At 41.9% G+C, this 26,142-nt stretch overlaps 1 protein-coding gene across 1 annotated transcript in view; it reads left to right on the top strand.

The window, feature by feature from the left end:
* The window catches only part of TPO (thyroid peroxidase), a 297,193-nt gene that overhangs the window by 26,868 nt on the left and 244,183 nt on the right, over nt 1–26,142 (top strand). Inside the window, 1 exon segment of the mRNA XM_040429901.1 lies at nt 24,725–24,854. Coding sequence (XP_040285835.1) covers nt 24,725–24,854 — 130 coding nt within the window.

The following is a 26,142-nucleotide window of genomic DNA, read 5'->3' as shown; positions in this document are numbered from 1 at the left end:
GTAGTAATACTTCAATGGGGCTGCAAAAGATGCAGACAGCACTCCGTGTGCTGTCTGTATCTGTTGCTCCGTTCCGAGGCCCCGCCAAAAAAATATAGCATGTCCTATTCTTGTCCGTTTTGCGGACAAGAATAGGCATTTCTACAATGGGCCGCCCGTTCCGTTCCTCAAATTAAGGAAGGCACACGGGTGGCTTCCGTTTTTTGTGGATCTGCGGTTTGCGGACTGCAAAAAACGGCACGGTCGTGTGCATGTAGCCTTAGGCTGAGTTGATACTTGAGTTATTTGGTCAGTTTTGGCCCCGTGACTGCCCAAATAAGTTAAGCATGTAGTGATTCTAATAGTGACACCTGTCATGTGCTTGTCATCAGGGGCGTTGCTGGGCTAAAACATTTGGGGCCTGGGCCCCTGATGTTTTGTCCCAGGCCCCAAATATACTGCCTGCCAGGCAGATACAACTGTATTGCCGTCCTCAGTTATTTAACTGGGACTGTATGTTAGGGCTTAAGGGAGGGATGTTATCATGGGACAAAATGTTCAGGAATGATGTTATTTACATGGGGCTGTATGTTGATTGCGGCTGTGGGAGGGGGTGATGTTATTTACATGGGACTGTATATTGGAGGTGGCTGGGGAGGGAGTGATGTTATTTACATGGGACTGTATATTGATGGTAGCTGGGGGAGGGAGTGATGTTATTTACATGGGACTGCATGTTGATGGCGGCTGTGGGAGGGAGTGATGTTTACATGGGACTGTATGTTGATGGTGGTTGTGGGAGGGAGTGATGTTATTTACATGGGACTGTATGTTGGAGGGGGCAATGTTATTTACATGAGGCTGTATGTTGAAGGCGGCTGTGGGAGGGAGTGATGTTATTTACATGGGACTGTATATTGATGGTGACTGGCGGAGGGAGTGATGTTATTTACATGGGACTGTATGTTGGAGGGGGCAATGTTATTTACATGAGGCTGTATGTTGAATGCTGCTGTGGGAGGGGGTGATGTTATTTACATGGGACTGTATATTGGAGGTGGCTGTGGGAGGGGGTGATGTTATTTACATGGGACTGTATATTGGAGGTGGCTGTGGGAGGGAGTGATGTTATTTACATGGGACTGTATGTTGAAGGCGGCTGTGGGAGGGGGTGATGTTATTTACATGGGACTGTGTATTGATGGTAGCTGGGGAGGGAGTGATGTTATTTACATGGGACTGTATATTGATGGTGGCTGGGGAGGGAGTGATGTTATTTACATGTAAACTACAGAATCAGGGCCATAAATATTGAGTTTGGTTTGGCTGTTAACCCTTGCTTTGTAAGTGGAAAAAAATTATTTAACCGCCTCAGCTCCCCTAACTTAAACACCCTTAATGACCAGGCCACTTTTTACAATTCTGCACTACACTACTTTCACCGTTTATTGCTCGGTCATGCAACTTACCACCCAAATGAATTTTACCTCCTTTTCTTCTCACTAATAGAGCTTTCATTTGGTGGTATTTAATTGTTGCTGACATTTTTACTTTTTTTGTTACTAATCAAAATTTACAGATTTTTTTTGCAAAAAAATGACATTTTTCAGTTGTAAATTTTTTTTAAAAAAACGATATCCATATATAAATTTTTATCTAAATTTATTGTTCTACTTGTCTTTGATAAAAAAAAAAATGTTTGGGTAAAAAAAAAAATGGTTTGGGTAAAAGCTATAGCGTTTACAAACTATGGTACAAAAATGTGAATTTCCGCTTTTTGAAGCAGCTCTGACTTTCTGAGCACCTGTAATGTTTCCTGAGGTTCTACAATGCCCAGACAGTAGAAAAACCCCACAAATGACCCCATTTCGGAAAGTAGACACCCTAAGGTATTCGCTGATGGGCATAGTGAGTTCATAGAACTTTTTATTTTTTGTCACAAGTTAGCGGAAAATGATTATTTTTTATTATTTTTTTTAATAAAAATAAGATGTGTGACACTTTTTTGCAGCCTAGGTGGGCAAATGGGCCCACATTCCAAAGAGCACCTTTAGGATTTCACAGGGCATTTTTTACACATTTTGATTTCAAACTACTTCTCACACATTAGGGCCCCTAAATTGCCAGGGCAGTATAACTACCCCACATGTGACCCCATTTTGGAAAGAAGACACCCGAAGGTATTTCATGATGGGCATAGTGAGTTCATGGAAGTTTTTATTTTTTGTCACAAGTTAGTGAAATATGAGACTTTGTAAGAAAAAAATAAAAATAAAAAATCATCATTTTCCGCTAACTTGTGACAAAAAATAAAAAATTCTAGGAACTCGCCATGCCCCTCACGGAATACTGCCCTGGCATTTTAGGGGCCCTAATGAGTGAGAAGTAGTTTGAAATCAAAATGTGTAAAAAATGCCCTGTGAAATCCTAAAGGTGCTCTTTGGAATGTGGGCCCCTTTGCCCACCTAGGCTGCAAAAAAGTGTCACACATGTGGTATCGCCGTACTCAGGAGAAGTTGGGCAATGTGTTTTGGGGTGTCATTTTACTTATACCCATGCTGGGTGAGAGAAATATCTCGGCAAAAGACAACTTTTCCCATTTATTTATACAAAGTTGGCATTTGACCAAGATATTTATCTCACCCAGCATGGGTATATGTAAAATTACACCCCAAAACACATTGCCCAACTTCTCCTGAGTACGTCGATACCAGATGTGTGACACTTTTTTGCAGCCTAGATGCGCAAAGGGGCCCAAATTCCTTTAAGGAGGGCATTTTTAGACATTTGGATCCCAGACTCCTTCTCACGCTTTAGGGCCCCTAAAATTCCAGGGCAGTATAAATACCCCACATGTGACCACATTTTGGAAAGAAGACACCCCAAGGTATTCAATGAGGGGCATGGGGAGTTCATAGAATTTTTTTTTTTTGGCACAAGTTAGCGGAAATTGATTTTTTTTTTTCTCACAAAGTCTCCCTTTTCGCTAACTTGTGACAAATTTTTTTTTTTACATGAACTCGCCAAGCCCTTCACAAAATACCCTGAGGTGTCTTCTTTCCAAAATTGGGTCACATGTGGGCCCTGAAGCGTGAGAAGAAATCTGGAATATAAATGTCAAAAAATTTTTACGCATTTGGATTCTGTGAGGGGTATGGTGAGTTCATGTGAGATTAAATTTTTTGTCACAAGTTAGTGGAATATGAGACTTTGTAAAAAAAAAATAAAAAAAATTAATTTCCGCTAACTTTTGCCCAAAAAATGTCTGAATGGAGCCTTACAGGGGGGTGATCAGGGAGTCTATATGGGGTGGTCACCCCCCTGTCATTAATCACCCCCCTGTAAGGCTCCATTTAGACGTCCGTATGTGTTTTGCGGATCCGATCCATGTATCCGTGGATCCGTAAAACACATACGGACATCTAAATGGAGCCTTACAGGGGGGTGATCAATGACAGGGGGGTGATCAGGGAGTCTATATGGGGTGATCAGGGGTTAATAAGTGACAGGGGGGGGTGTAGTGTAGTGTGGTGTTTGGTGCTACTTATTACAGAGCTGCCTGTGTCCTCTGGTGGTCGATCCAAGCAAAAGGGACCACCAGAGGACCAGGTAGCAGGTATATTAGACGCTGTTATCAAAACAGCGTCTAATATACCTGTTAGGGGTTAAAAAAATTGCATCTACAGCCTGCCAGCGAACGATCGCCGCTGGCAGGCTGTAGATCCACTCGCTTACCTGCAGTTCCTGTGAACGCGCGCGCCTGTGTGCGCGCGTTCACAGGAAATCTCGCGTCTCGCGAGATGTCGCACGGATGCGTCCAGGAGGAATGAATCGACCGCCGCCAGGACGCATCCGTGCGTTAGGCGGTCGGAAAGGAGTTAAAGCACGTTATTCCAAACAATTTAGGAATGTTAGGTGATTTATGCCCTTTATGTATTAAAACCCGACTCTTTTTGCCATGGATCCGACTCCGGCATGCCACAGTCCAGGTGTTAGTCCCCTTGAAACAACTTTTCCATCACTATTGTGGCCAGAAAGAGTCCCTGTGGGTTTTAAAATTCGCCTGCCTATTGAAGTCTTAGGCGGTTCACCCGGTTCGCCCGTTTGCGAACATTTGCGAAAATTTGCGTTCGCCGTTCGCGAGCGGAAAATTCTATGTTCACGACAACTATAGTTGTGGGGCTACGGAACGGACATACTGATGCTGACCCATTGAAATGAATGGGTCCGCATGCTATCCGCAAAAAAAACGGAACGGACACGGAAACAGACAACGTTCGTGTGCATATAGCCTTACTTACAAATAATCTAAGAACTATTGGAAGGAATATATTACGGCTGGTGCAATTAGCAGAAGTAATATTATGCACGCAGTATCTCGGTTATTATTTATGCCCTCTGCTGCTAATGAAATGAAAGACATTACTCAGCATCCCGTAATGACATCCCTAAACAATAAGTTCATTTTTTAATATGGGTCTAACAAATTTGGAAAACATTAGCCAGATTAATTTGTAAATGTTTAAAGAATTTATTTAATTGACCAAATCCTTCTGCAAATGATTAAAACATGAGGAACTCATCATTTTAATCTGTTTTTAAACATTCCCCCTTTTCTTTTCTTATACCAACAAGATCAATCAAAGTAGCAACTACACAAAATCTGGGATTTAGGTCATTTTTTTATCTTTATTATTTTTTTTTGTTCATTTATTTCTTATAATAAAATGATTGTGGTTCTCCATGAATAGGTAATATAAATTTATAAATTAGATTGTTGGAAATTCTATAGAATTTATTTCACAAAATATGAAGGAATGTTGCAGAGAATGCTACAGAGAAGTGGGAAATGCATTAAAACCGTAGCCCAGTGTTAAGTGTTTTAACACAATGACCAAAATACAGGCTCCCTGGAGACCAATGTTCAAATCCAGTTCATATTTGATGCTAAAACTTTTGGAAACAAATGTATAGCTTAAAAGGGCTTCACGGTAGGTGCTTAGCAGGTGGGAGTTTGCTACGCACCATTTTATCAGCAGGCAATCCAGAACATTGGAGCAGAATGACATGATGTTCAATACAGATTGTTTTCAAAATTGCTTTTCTTAAAATACCAACTTTGCCGTCATACACATAGGTAACAAACATTAACCCCACTTTAAACTGCAGTGAAAACCACAGTTTCTTGTGTAAATTCTGACATGTAATTATGATGTCTGATATTACCATTGCCTCTAAATTGGCAGGTATGAGCCTCTGCATTTTATAGCAACAATCCAAAAATGATCCGGATGACAAATGCAAATATGCATATACCTGTGTGTTTTGTGGTGGTCCCTGATTGAAGTTGCTTCCTGTAGATCATGGATGCACAACTTCAGCCAGGAACCATTCTGTTTGGCCTTTCAGAAATTAGTTACAGACTATACATATACTGTCAATACGCCATAAATGTTTCAGATACCGCCTTAAAGGCTGTGAACAACTTTGGGCGTAATTATTTTTATGATTTTATGTTACTAATTTTGGGCTTAAAGAGGACCCCTCACCGCTCCTGACATGCCAATTTTAATAGCTTCATGCATTCCCCATGTAATAACAATTCTGGAGCATCTATTCTTGTGACTATGTTGTGTCATTCCTTTATTATTCCTGCTACAAGTTATGAATGAATTGCTAGCAGTCTGCAGTAAGGGTACAGAGGGGAGGTAACCAGTTGAGGGGGGGGGTGTACATTCACAGAGTGAGGATAGAGTGAGTTTGTGCAGCTAACCCCCCCCCCCCCAACTGGTTACCTCCCCTCTGTACCCTTACTGCAGACTGCTATCAATTCATTAATAATTTCTAGTCGAAATAATAAAGGAATGGCACAACATAGAGCCATAAGAATAGATGCTCCAGAATTGTTATTACATGAGGAATACATGAAGCTATTAAAACAGGCATGTCAGGAGTGGTGGCAGGTCCTCTTTAAAATTATTTTTTTTCTATTGGTTTTTATTAACAATTTTCAGCAGTTTTTGTCCTATAGGGTTAAGGTTCAGCCTAGCTGCAGAGTATCTTAGTTTCAGTTGCTCTTCTGATAGCTATGTATAGCCCTTAACTCTGAATTCCTGGCAGCTCATAAACACTTATTATAGCTATATTCTTGTCAAACTGATAAGAATATGGCTTAAATGAGTGTTTCTGAGGTGTCAGTGTCATACCCCACTCTGACGATGTGCGGAGGTCGGCCAGGATTGCAGCACGAGTTTAGTGTTTGTTTTGGAGTCGTGCTGGATACGCCCCTCATCAGGTGCACTGGGTGGAGTCATTAGTTTAAATAGCTCCTCAGCCCAGTGCCCTGAGCGGATTATACTCATCATTGTGGTCTTGGAAGCTAGGAAGGAAGGTTGGCTGTCTGTTCCACCTCAGGAAGATAAGTGTTGTTTCTAGTTTGGTTGTTTTGTGTCATCTATCCCATCCAGGTTCTGTGCGAGCAGGCTGCTCCTATTTCCCACTTCACCATCTCAGGGAATTCAGGGTTTTGTCAGCCTAGGCACGGGGACACCTCACACCTACCTTAAAGGTCTGTAGGTGGGCTGAGCAGTGCAGAGAAAGAGGTCAGGGATTAGCTAGGAGGTGACCCTTCCCCTGTCTCTCGCCCAGAGCCTGGTTGGTGCGTTATCTGTTATACTGAGTGCACGCCCGCCGTGACATTATAATCCGCCATACTGTGACTGCCATCACTCAGGGCTTTTGTGATGGCGTCAATTGATGCACTGAGTGACCGCATGCAGGGTTTATCCCTAGAGGTTGCTGATCTGCATAGTTCGGTCACACAGTGTCAGAGGTTTCTGGCATCAGGTACAGGTCAAATTGGTGGGGAGCCTAAAGTCGCTCTTCCCGAGAGATTTACAGGGGGTACGGATGATATTTTCCGCTTTAAAGAGTCATGCAAATTGTACTTTCGACTGCGTCCATTTTCATCAGGTAATGAAGATCAGAGGGTTGGTATCATCATGTCTCTGCTTAAAGGGGACGCACAATCCTGGGCTTTTTCTCTGCCGCCCGGTTCTCTGGCTCTCTGGTCAGTGGAGGAATTTTTCCAAGCCCTGGGATTGATTTACGATGACCCAGATCGGGTCTCGATGGCAGAATCGAAATTGCGTAACTTACTACAGGGTAAACATACTGCAGAGGGTTACTGCACAGAGTTTAGGAGGTGGGCTACTGAGTCGGGGTGGAACGACCCCGCGTTACGTAGTCAGTTTTGTCAGGGGTTATCTGAAAGGTTGAAGGATGCCCTGGCTTTTCATGAGTATCCGGATACTTTAGAGAATGCAATGTCTTTGGCTATACGGTTGGATAGACGTATCAGAGAGAGGTGTAAGGGTCCCTCCGTGCAGGGGATCCCTCCTGCGTGTGGTTTTGTTTCTCCTACTGCCCAGGGTGATATTACTTATAACTCTGGGGTAGGGGAGGAACCCATGCAGTTAGGTCAGATATCTTGCCATTCTGATAGTAGAGACTTTAGAAAAGTGCACAATCTATGTTACTTTTGTGGAAAGAGGGGTCATTTTATTTTTTCTTGTCCTCATGTTAAATCACAGGTGGAAGAGAAAAAGAAAAAAGAAAAAAAAACTTCCCTCACACTTGGTTGTATGAATGGTGTGGTAGAGCAGACAGGTATGCAAGCTCCCTGCAGTTCCCGTTTTCTCCTTTCAGCTATGGTGGCGCTAGAGTCAAAAAATGTGTTTGTTGATGTATTCCTTGATTGTGGTGCTGGGGTAAACCTAATTGACTTTCTTTTTCTTCAAGGCCTGGGACTAAGTACTTGCACGTTCGAGAATGAGATTCGTGTTTTTGCAATTGATTCTTCCCCTCTTTCTCAAAGGAGACTTACTCACATTGTTCATGGTATTCACTTAAGGGTGGGTGATTCACATGCTGAGATTATTTCCTGTTTCGTCATGAAGGATTTGCCAGCTCCAATAGTTTTGGGGTTGCCATGGTTGTCTAGACATAACCCAATTATAGACTGGCAAGCGAGACAAATCATTGGTTGGAGCAAGTTTTGTTCGGATAATTGTCTTGTCACATCTATTTCTGAGGTGTCCGTTACGGCCTTGCCTCAGTATCTCTCAGATTTTTCGGACATCTTTTCAGAAGGTGGGGCTCAGGAATTGCCCCCTCATCGTGACTATGACTGTCCAGTGAATCTCATTCCGGGGCCTAAGTTGCCTAAGTCTCGGCTCTACAACCTCTCTCAACCCGAGAGAGAGGTCATGCGAAAGTATGTCGCCGAGAGTTTGGCAAAGGGTCATATTAGACCATCTAAGTCTCCAGTGGCTGTAGGTTTGTTCTTCGTGAAGAAGAAAGATGGATCACTGAGACCGTGTTTGGATTTCCGGGAGCTGAACCGGATTACAGTCCGGGATCCATATCCCCTGCCTTTGATCTCTGATCTTTTTGATCAGATTGTTGGAGCCAAGGTGTTCTCCAAGTTGGATTTGAGAGGAGCATACAATCTGATCAGGATCAAGGAGGGGGATGAGTGGAAAACGGCCTTCAATACGCCTGAGGGTCATTTTGAGAACCTGGTAATGCCTTTTGGGTTGACGAATGCGCCAGCGGTATTTCAGCGATTCGTCAATGATATTTTTCATCACTTGGTGGGGAGGTTCGTAGTAGTCTACCTAGATAACATTTTAATTTATTCTCCTGATCTGAAGACCCATCAGGATCATGTGAGACAGGTTTTGACGATCCTGCGGGAGAATAAGTTATACGCCAAATTGGAGAAATGTTTGTTTGCGGTGCAAGAGCTTCCATTCTTGGGATACATGCTTTCTGATTCCGGTTTTCGTATGGACCCCGAAAAGGTCCGGGCGGTTCTGGAGTGGGACCGGCCGGAGAATCAGAAAGCTTTGATGCGGTTTTTGGGGTTTACGAATTATTCTAGAAAATTTATTTTGAATTATTCCACACTAGTCAAACCTCTTACTGATATGACCAAGAAGGGCGCTGATGTCTCTGTCTGGTCGGATGAGGCATTGCAGGCCTTTTCGGCTATTAAGGAGCGTTTTGCGTCTGCTCCCATTCTGGTGCAGCCAGATGTATCTCAGCCATTCTTGGTCGAGGTTGATGCATCAGAGGTGGGGGTTGGGGCGATGCTTTCGCAGGGTCCTTCTCCTGGCAAGTGGTCCCGTGTGCCTTCTTCTCCAGGAAGCTCTCGGTCGCCGAGAGGAATTATGATGTTGGAGATAGAGTTGTTGGCTATCAAGTTGGCCTTTGAAGAATGGCGTCACTGGTTAGAGGGGGCTTCTCACCCCGTTACTGTGTATACAGACCATAAGAATTTGGCTTACCTGCAATCTGCCAAGCGTCTGAACCCTAGACAGGGCAGATTGTCATTGTTTTTTGCCAGGTTCAATTTCGTGGTTACCTTTCGCCCAGGGGTCAAGAACGTCAAGGCAGATGCCTTGTCTCGCAGCTTCCCTGGGGGAGGTGATTCAGAAAATCCAGCGCCGATTTTGGCGGATGGAGTGGTGGTCTCCGCTCTGTACCCAGAATTAGAGATGGAGGTATTGGGAGCTCAGGAGGGGGCTTCTGGTTCGTGTCCCCCAGGGAGGTTGTTTGTTCCTGAGGGCGGCCTACGATACAAGGTGTTCAAGGAACATCACGATACTGTTCTCGCTGGACATCCTGGTGGTAAGTCCACCTGTAATCTGGTGTCCCGGAGGTTCTGGTGGCCAGGGTTGCGTAAGAGTATTGAGAATTACGTGACAGCTTGTGAAACCTGCGCTCGGTCAAAGGTTGCTCATACTCGAGCGCCTGGTTCACTTCTTCCATTGTCTATTCCATCTCGTCCTTGGACGCATTTGTCCATGGACTTTATTACGGACCTGCCGAGTTCCTCTGGGAGAACAGTGATTTTGGTGGTAGTCAACCGTTTCAGTAAAATGGCTCACTTTATGCCACTAACAAGTCTGCCTAACGCTAAGACTCTTGCGCAGATTTTTGTGGATAATATTGTGAAATTGCACGGTATTCCTTCGGATGTGGTCTCTGATAGGGGCACGCAGTTTGTCTCCAGGTTTTGGAGGGCGTTCTGCTCTCGACTTGGCATTCAACTTTCTTTCTTGTCTGCTTTTCATCCACAGTCGAATGGTCAGACGGAGCGTACCAATCAAAACCTGGAGACCTACTTGAGGTGCTTTGTTGCTGAGAATCAGGAGAACTGGTCCTCATTCTTGTCCTTAGCAGAATTTGCATTGAATAACCGTAGGCAGGAGTCCACGGATAAGTCGCCATTTTTTGGCTCATACGGTTTCCATTCTCAGTTTGGTACCTTTTCTGGGTCTGGTTCCTCCGGGATGCCAGAGGAGGAGAGATTCTCGTCTGCCTTATCCTCTATCTGGCGGAGGATTCAAGGGAATTTGGAGAGGATGGGTGAGAGGTATAAACGAATGGCTGACAGGAGACGTGTGACTGGTCCGGACCTGTGTGTGTGGTTGTCCACTAAGAATATCAAGTTGAGAGTGCCATCTTGGAAACTGGGCCCAAGATTTGTTGGTCCGTATAAAATTTCTGCGGTGATCAATCCTGTGGCGTTTCGACTGGATCTGCCGCAGACTTGGAGGATCCATGATGTCTTCCACAAGTCTTTATTAAAAAAATATGTTAAACCGGTGGTACCATCGCCATTGTCTCCTCCTCCTGTTCTAGTCGAGGGAAACTTGGAGTTAGAGATCCCCAGGATTCTCGACTCGATAGTTCTGCGGGGTTCCCTCCAGTACCTGGTGCACTGGAGGGGATACGGTCCTGAGGAGAGGATGTGGGTTCCGGCGTCAGATGTCAACGCCAGCCGACTGGTGAGGGCCTTTCATAGGTCCCATCCGGATAAGGTTGGTCCAGGGTGTCCGAGGTCACCCATAGAAAGGGGGGGGTACTGTCATGCCCCACTCTGACGATGTGCGGAGGTCGGCCAGGATTGCAGCACGAGTTTAGTGTTTGTTTTGGAGTCGTGCTGGATACGCCCCTCATCAGGTGCACTGGGTGGAGTCATTAGTTTAAATAGCTCCTCAGCCCAGTGCCCTGAGCGGATTATACTCATCATTGTGGTCTTGGAAGCTAGGAAGGAAGGTTGGCTGTCTGTTCCACCTCAGGAAGATAAGTGTTGTTTTTAGTTTGGTTGTTTTGTGTCATCTATCCCATCCAGGTTCTGTGCGAGCAGGCTGCTCCTATTTCCCACTTCACCATCTCAGGGAATTCAGGGTTTTGTCAGCCTAGGCACGGGGACTCCTCACACCTACCTTAAAGGTCTGTAGGTGGGCTGAGCAGTGCAGAGAAAGAGGTCAGGGATTAGCTAGGAGGCGACCCTTCCCCTGTCTCTCGCCCAGAGCCTGGTTGGTGCGTTATCTGTTATACTGAGTGCACGCCCGCCGTGACAGTCAGGAGTTCAGCGATAAGGGCTATACAAAGCCTTCGGAACAGCAACATGATGGCACTCAAAAATGAAACTAAGATGCACTGCAGTAGAAAAAAGCAAGAGCGGTGCGCTCACCTGGCTATGATATGAGAGGAGGCACGGACAACGCCGGGAGCCTTGGCGTGAAGGTAAGCATCCAAATAAAGCAGAAGAAAAGTCCAGCTTCCAAACAATCGTGGCAGATTTATTATTTCAGTGCATTAAAAACCAAAAAAACAGTCCATATCTACCCGTTTCGGATCTAGTGATGTTGATCCTTATTCATGAATAAGGATCAACATCACTAGATCCGAAACGCGTAAAGATAGACTGTTTTTCTGGTTTTTAATGCACTGAAATAATAAAGTTGCCACGATTGTTTGGAAGCTGGACTTTTCTTCTGCTTTATTAAGATGCACTGCAGTTAGGCTGAAACATAACCTTATCAGACAAAAACTGTTAAAAAATGTTTTATAACAAACAATTAAAAAATATAATGTTAGTCCAAAATTGTATTTTGATTTGATTCAACTTTATTGTCATTACACATGTATAAATACAGAGTAACGAGATACAGTTTTCATCTAATCAGAAGTGAAAAGAGCAGCAAATGCAATAAAAACTGGTTATATACAGAAAAGGGTAGTGTAGAATGTAGGAATAGTTATGTACAGATTATGTACAAATAAGTTAAGTAAACAGGTATTTATATTGCTATACAGAGAGCAAATATACAGATGTACTATATATAATAACTTAAATTAAAGGGGTTAACCGGGTTCTGAGCTGAAGCCAGACAAATCCTCATCTTCCTCCACTAAGTCCCTCTCCCTTGCCCTGCACTGAATCGTACAGAGCAAGGGATTTTTCTGGAGATCCAATGATGTACCGGGCTCTCCATGGGTAAGCTAAGCGGAGGCTTCCACCTAGCAGTGTTCTCGGTGACATCACCGGCACTAAAGGGCAAGCTTTAGCGCTGCCCTACTCTGTAAAACAACTTGGGTAGCGCTAAAGCCCACCCATCAGTGCCGGTGATGTCACCGAGAACACTGCGAGGTGGAAGCCTCCGCCTAGTAGTGAGGAATGTAAAAAAAAAAAAAAGGGCAGAGCAACGGAGAGCATCAGAGCATGAAATGCTCCGATGTTCATGTCACAGGGCCTGCCTTGGTGAAAACAGGCATATGTTCAGGTTTAGCTCTGAACCCGGACAACCCCTTTAAATCATAAAAATATTCTCCCCGAAAGTGTTCATAGCCTTTAAGTTTTATTGCAGCCCTAAGGATTGATTCAGTCTTACAGTGTGACTGCGGAAAAGAAAAGCTTGTGCATCCCCGATGTAGATGATGCGCTTCAATTTCCTTACAATTATATTTTGCTTGAAGTAAGTTCGAGTTATGCCTGTTTCACACTGGCATTACAGCACTCCGCAGCGGTTTGTCTGGCCAGATCTCCGCTGGACCCATTATAGTTAATGGGGCTGTACAGCATTCCGGCAGTGACGGATCCGAATGGAGCAGCCTGCCGGATCTGTAAATGTTATTGTGAAACTAGCCTTTATACTGCCTGTGACATGCATGCTGCTGCGTGGGACTCAGAGTGCAGCCTCTGACTTAGGTCTACATCTGTGCCTCTCCTGTATTGAGCTCACAAATTTGAATTACCTACAATATATACAGTTGCAAGAAAAAGTATGTGAACCCTTTGGAATGATATGGATTTCTGCACAAATTGGTCATAAAATGTGATCTGATCTTCATCTAAGTCACAACAATAGACAATCACAGTCTGCTTAAACTAATAACACACAAAGAATTAAATGTTACCATGTTGTTATTGAACACACCATGTAAACATTCACAGTGCAGGTGGAAAAAGTATGTGAACCCCTAGACTAATGACATCTCCAAGAGCTAATTGTAGTGAGATGTCAGCCAACTGGAGTCCAATCAATGAGATGAGATTGGAGGTGTTGGTTATAGCTGCCTTGCCCTATAAAAAACACACACCAGTTCTGGGTTTGCTTTTCACAAGAAGCATTGCCTGATGTGAATGATGCCTCGCACAAACGAGCTCTCAGAAGACCTACGATTAAGAATTGTTGACTTGCATAAAGCTGGAAAGGGTTATAAAAGTATCTCCAAAAGCCTTGCTGTTCATCAGTCCACGGTAAGGCAAAGTGTATATAATTGGAGAAAGTTCAGCACTGCTGCTACTCTCCCTAGGAGTGGCCGTCCCGTAAAGATGACTGCAAGAACACAGCGCAGACTGCTCAATGAGGTGAAGAAGAATCCTAGAGTGTCAGCTAAAGACTTACAAAAGTCTCTGGCATATGCTAACATCCCTGTTAGCGAATCTATAATACGTAAAACACTAAACAAGAATGGATTTCATGGGAGGATAACACAGAGGAAGCCACTGCTGTCCAAAAAAAACATTGCTGCACGTTTACAGTTTGCACAAGAGCACCTGGATGTTCCACAGCAGTACTGGCAAAATATTCTGTGGCCAGATAAAACCAAAGTTGAGTTGTTTGGAAGAAACACACAACACTATATGTGGAGAAAAAGAGGTACAGCACACAAACATCAAAACCTCATCCCAACTGTGAAGTATGATGGTTTGGGGCTGCTTTGTTGCATCAGGGCCTGGACGGATTGCTATCATCGAAGGAAAAATGAATTCCCAAGTTTATCAAGACATTTTGCAGGAGAACTTAAGGCCATCTGTACACCAGCTGAAGCTCAACAGAAGATGGGTGTTGCAACAGGACAACGACCCAAAGCATGGAAGTAGATCAACAACAGAATGGCTTAACCCCTTCCCGACCTTTGACGTACTGTTACGTCATGGGAACCACTGAGTTCCCGCAATTTGACGTAATCGTACGTCATAGTGATCGCGCAGGCACTGGAGCGGTGCGCGCGTGATCACTGCAGGGGCCCAGCAGTCTGTGATCGCTTTAAAAGCCGATGTCGGCGGATTAACCCCTTCTATGTCGCGGTCCGCGCTGACCGCGACATAAAAGAGGTTTGTGTCCGGAGAGGGAGAGCATCGAGTCCCCACGCTGCTGTGGCGGGGACCCGATGCGACACAAGGCAGCTCGATGCCGTGCAGAGGCTGCCCAATGCCTAGGACGGCATCGGGAACTGCCTTCAATGGGAGCCGAGGAGATCCAGCCTCAGGCTGGGTCTCCTAAGCAACCTGTTAGTGTATCACTCAGTGTCATACACTAACAGGCAATGCATTATAATACAGATGTATTGTAGTGCATTGCAGAGGGGATCAGACCCCCAAAAGTGAATGTCATGAATAAAGTAAAGTAAAAAAAGTAAAAAAAAAAAAAGTGTTTTTAATCAAATTAATAAAGTACTAAAATCAATAAAGTAAAAAAGAAAAAAAACGCCCCTTTCCCCTTAGGCTACTTTCCTACCTGCATTAGGTGCGGATCCGTCTGGTATCTGCACAGACGGATCCGCACCTATAATGCAAACGCTTGTATCCGTTCAGAACGGATCTGTTTGTATTACCATGATAATATTCATGATAATGCAATCCGTTTTGACTCACAGTAAAAGTCAATGGGAGGCGGATCCGTTTTCAATTGCACCATATTGTGTCAGTGAAAAGGGATCCGTCCCCATTGACTTACATTGTAAGTCAGGACGGATCCGTTTGGCTCCGCATCGTCAGGCAGACATCAAAACGCTGCAAGCAGCGTTTTGGTGTCTGCCTCCAGAGTGGAATGGAGGCTGAACGGAGGCAAACTGATGCATTCTGAACGGATCCTTATCCATTCAGAATGCATTGGGGCTAAACTGATCTGTTTTGGGCCGCTTGAAACGGATCTCACAAGCGGACCCAGAAACGCCAGTGTGAAAGTAGCCTTATTTTATAATAAAAAAAACTTAAAAAAAACACATATTAGGTATCGCCGCGTCCGTAATCACCAGCTCTATAAATATATCACATAATCCACCCTGTGCGATAAACACCATAAAAAAAAAAAAAAAAAAACAGTGTAAAAAAAAGCAATTTTTGTCACCTTACATCACAAAATGTGCAACACCAAGCGATCAAAAAGGCGTATGCCCCCCCAAATGGTATCAATAAAACCATCACCTCATCCCGCAAAAAATGAGCCCCTACCTAAGACAATCGCCCAAAAAGTAAAAAAAAACTATAGCTCTCAGAACATGGAGACATTAAAACATATTTTTTTTTGTGTCAAAACTACTATTATTGTGCTAAAGTGAAATACATAAAAAATATATACATATTAGGTATCGCCATGTCTGTAAAAAGCAGCTCTATAAAAATATTACATGACCTAACCACTCAGATGAACACCGTAAAAAAAAAAAAAAAAAACTGTTACCTTGCCTCACAAAAAACGTAATATAGAGCAATACAAAATCATATGTACCCCAAAATAGTACCAATAAAACTGGCACCCTATCCCGTAGTTTCCAAAATGTGGTAACTTTTTTGAGTTTCTACTGTAGGGGTGCATCAGGGGGGCTTCAAGTGGGACATGGCATCTAAAAACCAGTTCAGCTAAATTTGCCTTCCAAAATCCATATGGCGTTCCTTTCCTACTGCGCCCTGTCATGTGCCCGTACAGCAGTTTGCGATCACATGTGGGGTGTTTCTGTAAACCGCAGAATCAGTGTAATGAATATTGAGTTTTCCCTTGCTTTGCTACTGGAAAAAATGGATTAAAATGTAAAATCTGCCAAAAAAGTGAAATTCTGAAATTTCATCTAAATTTTCCATCAATTCTTGTGGAACACCTAAAGGGTTAACAAAGTTAGTAAAATCAGTTTTGTATACCTTGAGGGGTGTAGTTTGTAAAATGGGGTCATTTTTGGGTGGTTTCTATTATGCAAGCCTCACAAAGTGACTTCAGACCTGAACTGGTCCTTAAAAAGTGGGTTTTGGAAATTTTCCGAAAAATTTCAAGATTTGCTTCCATACTTCTAAGCCTTCTAACGTCCTCAAAAAATAAAATTTAATTTTTTAAAAATGATCCAAACATGAAGTAGACATATGGGGAATGTAAAGTAATTACTATTTTTGAAGGTATTACTATCTATTATAAAAGTAGAGGAATAGAAATTTTGAAATTTGCAAATTTTTCAAAATTTTTGGTAAATTTTTATTTTTTATGAATAAAAATGATTTTTTTTACTTATTTTTACCACTGTCATGAAGTAAAATATGTGACGAGAAAAAAATCTCAGAATGTCCTGTATAAGTAAAAGCGTTTTTAAGTTATCACCACATAAAGTGACACATGTCAGATTTGAAAAAAATGGCCTGGGCAGGAAGGTGAAAACAGGCCCGGGGTTGAAGGGGTAAAACAGAAGAAAATACGCCTTCTGGAGTGGCCCAGTCTGAGTCCTGACCTCAACCCAATTGAGATGCTGTGGCATGACCTCAAGAATCAAGGTAGGGAGAAAAAAGAGAGGGTTAATCCTGTACTCCTAGGATAGGAGATATGGAGGTAGAGGAACACAGTGGAATGGGGAGAAAAAATAAAAATAAATGTATGGATAGTAAGGTATAGGTTCTGCTAAACAAGGAAGAATAAAGTACAACAAGCAGGGCAGCCTTGGTGATAAACTATCTGCAGAGGAGCAGTATAGTCAAACAGGAGAGAGGTAAAAAAGAAAAAAATCACCAAATGGCGCCTACCGCTATTCAAATGTAGTAGGTGATACGGTGTAAAAAATCTGAAAAAGTATTTATGTAGATGTATGTATACCAGCTGCTCTGTATATAAATTAAAAGCCCCTATGGGGCTACAGAGAGCAGTTAGTATATATAAGGTAAAATACATAAAAACATGAAGTAAAAGGTGAATTAACACCAAAACTCACTTCACCAGGGAGGGGTGTAGAGGGATAAAGCTTAAGACACCCAATACAACCACCTCCCTCGCCTGGTTCGTATGTAGAATAGTTGGAAAATACGGCAGTCCACACCGAGGGTCTTCTGGTATAATCCCTTTAATAGGTAAATAAATCAGGTGGGCTCAACGCGTTTCGGGGTTATATAAACCCCTTCCTCAGGAGCTGAGTAAGTAATAGGCTTATACAGAGGATTAGAATGAACAGACAACTATAAATAGTAGAGTCATAATAGAGAAAAGGGCGTGTTTGTCGCCAAAAGAGTAGTGGGTGTCACTTCCGGAAGTGACCTCAATAGTAACAAATACACAACATATAAATAATACAAATATTAGAAACATGAAGAGACAAAAGTGTATAATATTGTGTGACCGTCTCACGTAGTCTTAATGGTGTCTGGTACGAGTGTGGACGGCCCTAAGAGGATCACCGAATGGATGCGGGCCCAGCAGAAGGAACCTCCGGTGTATGGAACGCAACAACCGGAAGTGCGTTCCAGGAGCCCGTCATACGAGACAGGTCGGGGCCGAAAATAACAGTACAACAAAAGATATAACGAGTGATGGGGTGTATATGGGGACAATAGAGGTAGGGGGGAAGTGAAAATGGACGAATCGGGGCGAAATATGGAAAATGTACAAAGCGGAAGTTCCGGTGCCTGGAACGCATCAGGAGCGATGCGTTCCACCACGGGGGATCGTGCTAAGGGAAATGAGCTGCCTACATGTCAATAAATTGTGGACTTAGAGAGCCAGGGCTTAGTAAATGGGACATATGATGTAATAAATACCTGTACATATAGATATATATACCCAGTAGAAGAATATAATGATAATAATAGCAAATATAATTATAATTATGTCAAGCGGGGTAAAAATCAGTGAGGAGGCCCTTAGGAGAAGGAAAAAGTATATAATAAATACATAAAAAAGATATAATAAATATATGAAAAAAGGGAATGGAAGTAAAAATTGAAAAAATGTAAAATATTACAAAATAAAAATATATATATATATATATATATTAAAAATATATATAAAAAAAAAAATAATAATAATAATAATACAAGAATTATACACACATATATACATATATATACATATATATGTATACATATATATATATACATACATATACACAGACAAACAAATGTATGTGGGAAATAGAATGTCTAAAAATACAATAAATATAATAAATAAATAAATATGGGTAAACAAAAATCAGTATTTTGTGTACTCAAGGCTCTCATTGAGGCCAAAGGGTGTTAGTGTATTCATACGGTAAATCCAATACATCTCTTTCCTGGCCAGGTTCTGAAATGAGGATGGGACCCATTCAAGTGGGGTGACAGAGAGAAATTGTGGGTTTCCATCATGAATCTCTGAGAAGTGTCTGGAAACACTGTGTGTTAATTCCTTTCTTTTAATGTTCGACCGATGGTCATTCATGCGCTCTCTGATCGTTTGGGTGGTCCGACCTATGTATTTTAATTGACACGTACATTCCAGCAGGTATATCACGTTTGTGGAGCTGCAGCTTAAATGATGTCTCAGGGTGAACATTTCATCTGTACCTGGGATATTTATTGTCTTCCTACCATGTGCAATCATCTTACAGCATTTACATCTGGTTTTATAGCATTTGGAGATGCCCGGACTGTCAGCTATCATAGATGTTAGTGGGTCTCCAAAGATGGACGTTGGAGTACGTTTGTGTTTCAATTTAGGACACGAGGGGGCCAATATGTTTTTTAAGTTAGGCGCTCTTCTGAAGGTAAGTGATGGGATAGGTGGAAGGGTTTTGCCCAGTATAGGGTCCTTCTGTAGGATGGGCCAGTGTTTGACTAAAATTTCCCTAATTTTTTTGTGTTCGGTATTATATCTGGTAACCAGATAGGATTGGGTTTCCATCCTTTCGGTGCAGCGATCATTTTTAACAATATTCTTAGGCTTTAGTGACTCTACTTGGTCAAGTGAAAGTACCCGTTTTTCGGATCCTGCTATAAGTGGTTTAGGGTAACCTTTTTCTCTAAAAACAATTTTTCAGAAGGGTTAGTTGTTTTTTAAGGATCTGATTGTCAGAACAGTTTCTTCTCAAGCGTTACATTTGACTGAAAGGAATATTTCTTTTCCATTTCAGATAGTGGCAGCTAGTAAAATCAAGAAAACTATTTGCATCCACCTTCTTAAAGAAGGTTTTTGTATGGATGGTCGTATTGATGGAATTGAGGTGGATATCTAGGAATATGGCTTCTAATGGGTGGTGGTCAATGCTAAAACATAAGCCCCAGTCATTGGTATTAAGAACATTAAAAAAAGATAAAAGTTCGACATCAATACCCTCCCAAATAAAAATGATGTCGTCTATATAACGACGGTAAAATTTAATCCTAGGATTATGTAGAAGGTTGTGTAATTCTTCAAAACGGCCCATAAGGAGGTTAGCGTAGGATGGCGCAAATTTCGTCCCCATCGCGGTCCCTTTCCGTTGGATATAAAATTTATCGTTAAAGGTAAAATAATTATGATCTAAAATAAAATCAATCCCCTTGCAGATAAATTCCTTTTGTTCATTAGGTAGTAATGGGTCTCCTTCAAGGTAATGTTTGACTGCCATTAGACCTAAATCATGTCTAATGTTGCTATACAGTGCGGTCACATCGAGGGTAACCCAAATATAATTATCCTGCCACTTTATATTCTTCAGGAGATTAATTAAATGGGATGAGTCTCTTAGACAGGACGGCAGTAATTGTACATATTTTTGAAGAAAGGAATCCACGTAGGCTGAGAGGTTGGTGGTGAGGGAGTCAATCCCTGAAATAATTGGTCGGCCTGGGGGATTCTTGTCGTTTTTGTGGATTTTTGGTAAGAAATAAAAAATGGCAGTGGCCGGATGGAAAGGGATAAGAAATTGTTTTTCTTTTTTATCTATGATCCCAGAGGAATAACCCTGTTCTATTAATGATGTAAGTGACTTTTTAAAAACATCTGTCGGGTCATCATCTAGGGTTCTATAGTATTCTGGGTCTGTAAGTATTTTATTGGCTTCTTTGAGATAATAATCAGTATCCATGATTACGACTCCCCCTCCTTTGTCAGTGTTCTTAATGACAATTCCATTATTACTACTCAGGTTTTTTAGAGCTTTTTTCTCCTTGAAGGTCAAATTGTGTGGTCTAGCGCCAGAGGACAACTTACTGGTAGTAGTAAGGGTTTTGAACTCATCGAGGACCATATTGTAATAGCTCTCGAGATGAGGACCCTTACTCTCTAATGGGTAGAAGGTGGATTTCATAGAAAGTTTGGACCGAATGGGGGTGGGGCCTATAGGGGGGTGGGCAGCTGGTTTGTCAGATATCGAGGTGAGAGGGTCAGAGATAGACCGTGTAGATTCTGTGGTGGTAGCTTTGACGGTTGTTTTGGTGAGTTCTTTAATTTTAAAATGGCGTTTAAGGGTGAGGTTTCGAATTAATTTATTCAGGTCCACAAAGAGTTCAAAGGGATCTGGTGGATTGGATGGGCAGAAGGATAGCCCTTTACTGAGCAATTTTGTTTCATCGGTCGACAGACTGTATTTGGAGAGGTTAAAAATACCTTTAGCAATACTAGACTCAGGCGAGAGGGAACTGTGGTCCATTGGAGTAGTATCAGGTGAAAGTATGGCCACACTATGGTGCCGGGTGTCTATTGGGACGATGGACAATTCGATTTTGTTTTTAGTTTTTTCTTTTCGAGTGTATTTAGATTTGCCTCCACGGCATCCTCTAGAACGTTTCGCCTTTTTCTGGTTTGAGATAACGGGGTGAAGAATTGGGTAATCTTGTGACTCTGTAGATCGGATGTCACCCTGTAGGGTGATGGACCTGTTGGTGTAAGAAATGGAGTGAGTTGTTGGACACTGCACAATGTGGGTCTGGCCGGTGGTGTCGGGGGAAGTGAGGTGGTATCTGATGTTATTTTCCCTAAGAAAGGGCTCTCTGACAGGTTTTTTGGGAGGGCTAAAAAAAGATCATCATGGGTGGTGGATGTAGAGTGTATAGAGAAGTTAAGTGTAGAATCTGCTGGGTGTTCCATTGGGGGTCCTTTAGATGGTTCTCCGTCATTACCGTTACAGAGGGAAAAAAACGCTGATACCCTGTTGGCTGATGGTACTCGGACGGGGGTAAGAGAGATATGCGGAGGTGATCCTACATTGCTATCCACAATCTGGATACAGGTTTGTAGTCTCTCTATCTGTGTGGAAGTGGCATTAGGATCAATAATGCTGGTAACGGTGGAGGGCTTCTCCTTAAAGCTTGGATGGGGAATCATCTTAGGTGTAACAACCTTTGTATGGTCTGTAGTGCGGACGGGCCTATCGGGGTGGAACTTATGCTGTAATCTAGGAGGAACAGATGTTTGTTGTCTGGAATAGTTCCTCTTGTAGAAAGTTATTCTCTGTTGGGAGTAAGGAGGATGGCGAGTAGGTTCGCCCACTAGGGGTAGCAAAGGGGGGACATGGGAGGAACTGGTAGTATTGGTAGTGACCGCGGGGGCCCTATTGTTATGTGGCCATTTACGTTCCCAGTTTCTAACTTTATCCTGCCGGTAGTCATTGAGGTCTCTCATAAGTTTGTTACATTTTTTGCGTACCTCATTGTACTCAAAACTTCTAAAGAAGCTATGTTTAATATATATATTGGGGGAAAGGATTTGGGGTGGTACCAATAGCTTTAAATGATCTACAGTGTTCCTTAGATCTTGGCAGATCATTTTTCTTTTTTGTATTAAGATTTTGAGAAATTGGGCTGAACATTGGTCACTAATCTCCAACCATTTTTTAGAAAATGACATATCGTTAGAAAAACTCGGTTTGAGCGGCAGTCTAAGGCCTCTAGGAATAAGACCCAGAGCAACGTAACATGAAAGAAAAAACCAGTCAATCTCACTGTGTACGAAGTTCTTGATGGTGTCAGACAAGTGGTGAACTCCATTGGCCACCTGGAAAGTCCGATGTTGTTCTTCAGAAGTCGGTGAAGTCCCCACAATATGAGTATCGAGTTTTTGAAATTCCTCTTTGGGTAATATGGAGTTAAGTTCCCTCAAGAAAGTGATTCACACCAGACATCCCAAGAATATTGCTGAACTGAAACAGCTCTGTAAAGAGGAATGGTCAAGAATTACTCCTGACCGTTGCGCACGTCTGATCTGCAACTACAGGAAACGTTTGGTTGAAGTTATTGCTGCCAAAGGAGGTTCAACCAGTTATTAAATCCAAGGGTTCACATACTTTTTCCACCTGCACTGTGAATGTCTACATGGTGTGTTCAATAAAAACATGGTAACATTTAATTCTTTGTGTATTAGTTTAAGCAGACTGTGATTGTCTATTGTTGTGACTTAATTGAAGATCAGATCACATTTTATGACCAATTTGTGCAGAAATCCATATTATTCCAAAGGGTTCACATACTTTTTCTTGCAACTGTAACTATAGGTCATGATAGATGGTCAAATCATATTGGAACATGAAATGCCAGCAGAAGTTGGATTTAAAAACTTGCAGATGGTATGGGGGTAATAGAGGAAAAATTTTGCAATAACAGCTTCTGTAGGTCAAGCATTGATGTACAGTATTACAAGAACAAGATCTGTACATTCTCTATGGATGATCTTTTGTGGGGCACATCTAAGGGAGACCAGGTTGTTACCAAACAGTATGAAATGACCAAATGTCAAGATTTCTGGACTTCTTAGAGATCCACTTAGAATGTTCAACTAGTGTTGAGTGAATAGAGCTTCGGGTCAGAGAGCTGAAGTCGATTCGTTCAAACACTTTGGTTTTAATGCTGTCTTTGGGTACAGCCTTAAAATGTATTGCCTCCGTGTAGTCAAAATTCGTCTCACCCGATGTGATTACCAAACTAATTCGCCAAAATCTCACACGACTTTGGGTGAGAGGAATTTTGCCTACACGGATGCAATACATTTTAATGCTGTATGGAGACAGCATTAAAAACGAAGTGCTTGAGCAAATCGACTCCTGCTCTCAGATCCGAAGCTGAATTCGCGCAACCTTAATGTTCACCTTAGTGATCTATTAGGAGGCGCGATTTTCAGGCTAATTATCGGAAACAAACATTCATACGAACGCTTGTTTCTAATAATTGGCTCAAATAATCAAGCAGCCGATCAGCTGATAAATGAGCAAAAGTTTGTTTGTTGGCTGACGGGCATCATTTGTCAGGATGAAAGATGACCGATTATTGGCAACACATTTCCCTGCGTGATCAGGGACATGCTGCAAATTAATAGAGCTGAATATAGGAGGAATGGCTGCCTAGCAGTTGTCCCTCCCACATTCAGTTTGCTTTGACTAGTGTAATCAGGTCGGAGCACACAAGTGCTGATGGATGTGTTATACTTGTGAAAAGTTGATTCTGTAATCCCAAGAAATGCCTTATTTTATTTTCATGTAAATAAGGTTTTTGGTGCATGCATTTGCTCCAGCATAAAACCGCCAAGCTGTTGATGGACAGTCCCTAACATTTCAGAGCCAGTAGTGATCATACAGGGGAGGACAGGTGCACCACGTAGAGTAGCCCTGCCCATGGTGCTCCTATAACCTTATATACATAAAAATAAAAAGTGTTTGTCAGGTATAGAGGACTGGATTTTCACAAGAAAGCAGAGATGAGTGAATCTTCCAAGATTTGGTTAGTTTCGGATTCGACAAATTTTTCAAAAAGTTCGGTTCGGGTCTGAATCTATTTGTTCAGATAAAAAAATTGCCCCAGTTGCCCTGGAAATTGTCATATAACCCCCTCTAGTTCTCTAAAACACAGTTTTTTTTAATGAAAAGCTCCTATCTAATTTCCTTAATTTTTAAAAAATGTTTTTGCTTGCCCGTCCCCTTGGTCTGATATAGCATCAGGTGTAACTGTATCTACTTTTATCATTGCCTCTGCAAACTGAGGTTGTTGCTTAGCCGCAACTGACTGCTATTACCTCCTGCCTGGTGGTGACAGATCACTATTGATTGTTTTTTACAAGATTCGTCCGAATCGAACCAGAAAATATTTGGGTTCATTTCAGTGCCTATAACATCGGAGATTCGAAATTAATCTCCAAATCCGCGAATAGATTCACTCATCTCTACAAGAAAGGTATGATTGTGTTTCTAGACTCCTACCCTACATGGTGGTAAATATGGAATTGACAGACTGCCTTTAATAACATTTAAAATGGTTGTGGTGTGACACTGATTTGTTATTATTATTATTATTATTATTATTATTATTATTATTATTATTATTATATGAAAATGGAAGTTCTTGAAAAACATTTTATGTCCTTAGAAGATATATTTTTTCTATTTTGATTTAACAATTTTTTTGGTCTAGAAATCACCCTTCCTGGGGAGCTTCAAATACTATTTTATCTAGGTGGCTGCCATCACAATATGAGGATGGAATTAGTGAGCCACAGGGATGGAATACAGATTTCCTCTACAACAATTTCTCTCTGCCTCCGGTAAGAACCTTTCAAGACAAGTGAATTCACAATGTTCAGAGCTGCGGTCTCAAGCTTTGTAATGTAAATGCAATCTGTTATTTTTGTGCATGATTTCTACAGAGTGTGCCACATAAAACAGTTTTTATTTGATAATATCTGGAACACTTTTTTGTATAAAGTTATTAATATTTTAATGATATGATTAATATTCCAGGATGCACACACTGAAGCTACTAGTAAGTAGTGTTGGGCATGAATATTCAAATTGCGAATTTTAATCGCGAATATCGCTAATTCACGAAGATTTAGAATATAGTGCTATATATTCGTATTTTTTTTTCATCTGAACCCATGATCCCTTCCTGCTTCTTGCTTGTGGGCCAATGAGAAGGCTGCAATGTCTTTGTCTGAGCTAAGCAACATCCCCAGCAACCAATAGGAAAGTTGCCTACCCCTTACTATATAAGAACCTCCCCAGCAGCCATTTTCTGTAGTTTTTGCAGTTCTGAGAGAGAGAGCAGTGACATTGCTGTGCTCTGTGCTTTGCTGTGTCATTACATTAGTTAGTAGTAAATAGTTAGTTAGCTCATATGTATATATATAATACAGATAGTTAGTGGGAGATAGTCAGTGTAGGTTAGATAGTGATATAGTGTAGCTATAGCATACATACATGCTACAGACATAGTTCTGTGATGTCACAAAAATACTTAGTGCACCAATCAGTAATATGTAGTCATAAACTGTGAAGTTGCACGTATTGCGCAAAAATATGCTCATAATTAATTGTCGATTTGCGCAATTGCGAATATATTGGAGCACTCTATCTGCATATAAAGCCATTTTTAATGTTCTGCCGTGCAAACCATTTTCTCCAATCTCAGGAAACTTTTAGCAGCTTGAAAAATGTAGCAAAAGTGACCCACGCCTGTATTGCACATGTAATAAGCACATATTACATTGCCGATTTTCGAAATCAAGAAAATAATCACGAATTCGAGAATTTCGCCCAAATATTCGCAAAATATTGCGTATTCGAATAATGCCCCTGCCGCTCATCACTACTAGTAAGAGTTAAACCCTTCAGACTTTGATTTTTAAACTTAAAAACCATTTTAAAACTTGAATCCGAAGTCGGCTTGGGTACCGAGGAGACAGCTGGTAGCGAAGCCGACTTCGGATTCAAGTTTTAAAATGGTTTTCAAGCTGGAGCCCATACATTTGAATGCTGTATGGAGACAGTTCTCCATACAGTATTCAAACGAAATCTTGACAGAAGCGACTTCGCTCAACACTAGTCAACAGT

The sequence above is a fragment of the Bufo bufo genome, chromosome 4 (assembly GCF_905171765.1).
Source record: "Bufo bufo chromosome 4, aBufBuf1.1, whole genome shotgun sequence".
Taxonomy (NCBI): domain Eukaryota; kingdom Metazoa; phylum Chordata; class Amphibia; order Anura; family Bufonidae; genus Bufo; species Bufo bufo.
This window is presented reverse-complemented; position numbering and strand designations above follow the sequence as displayed.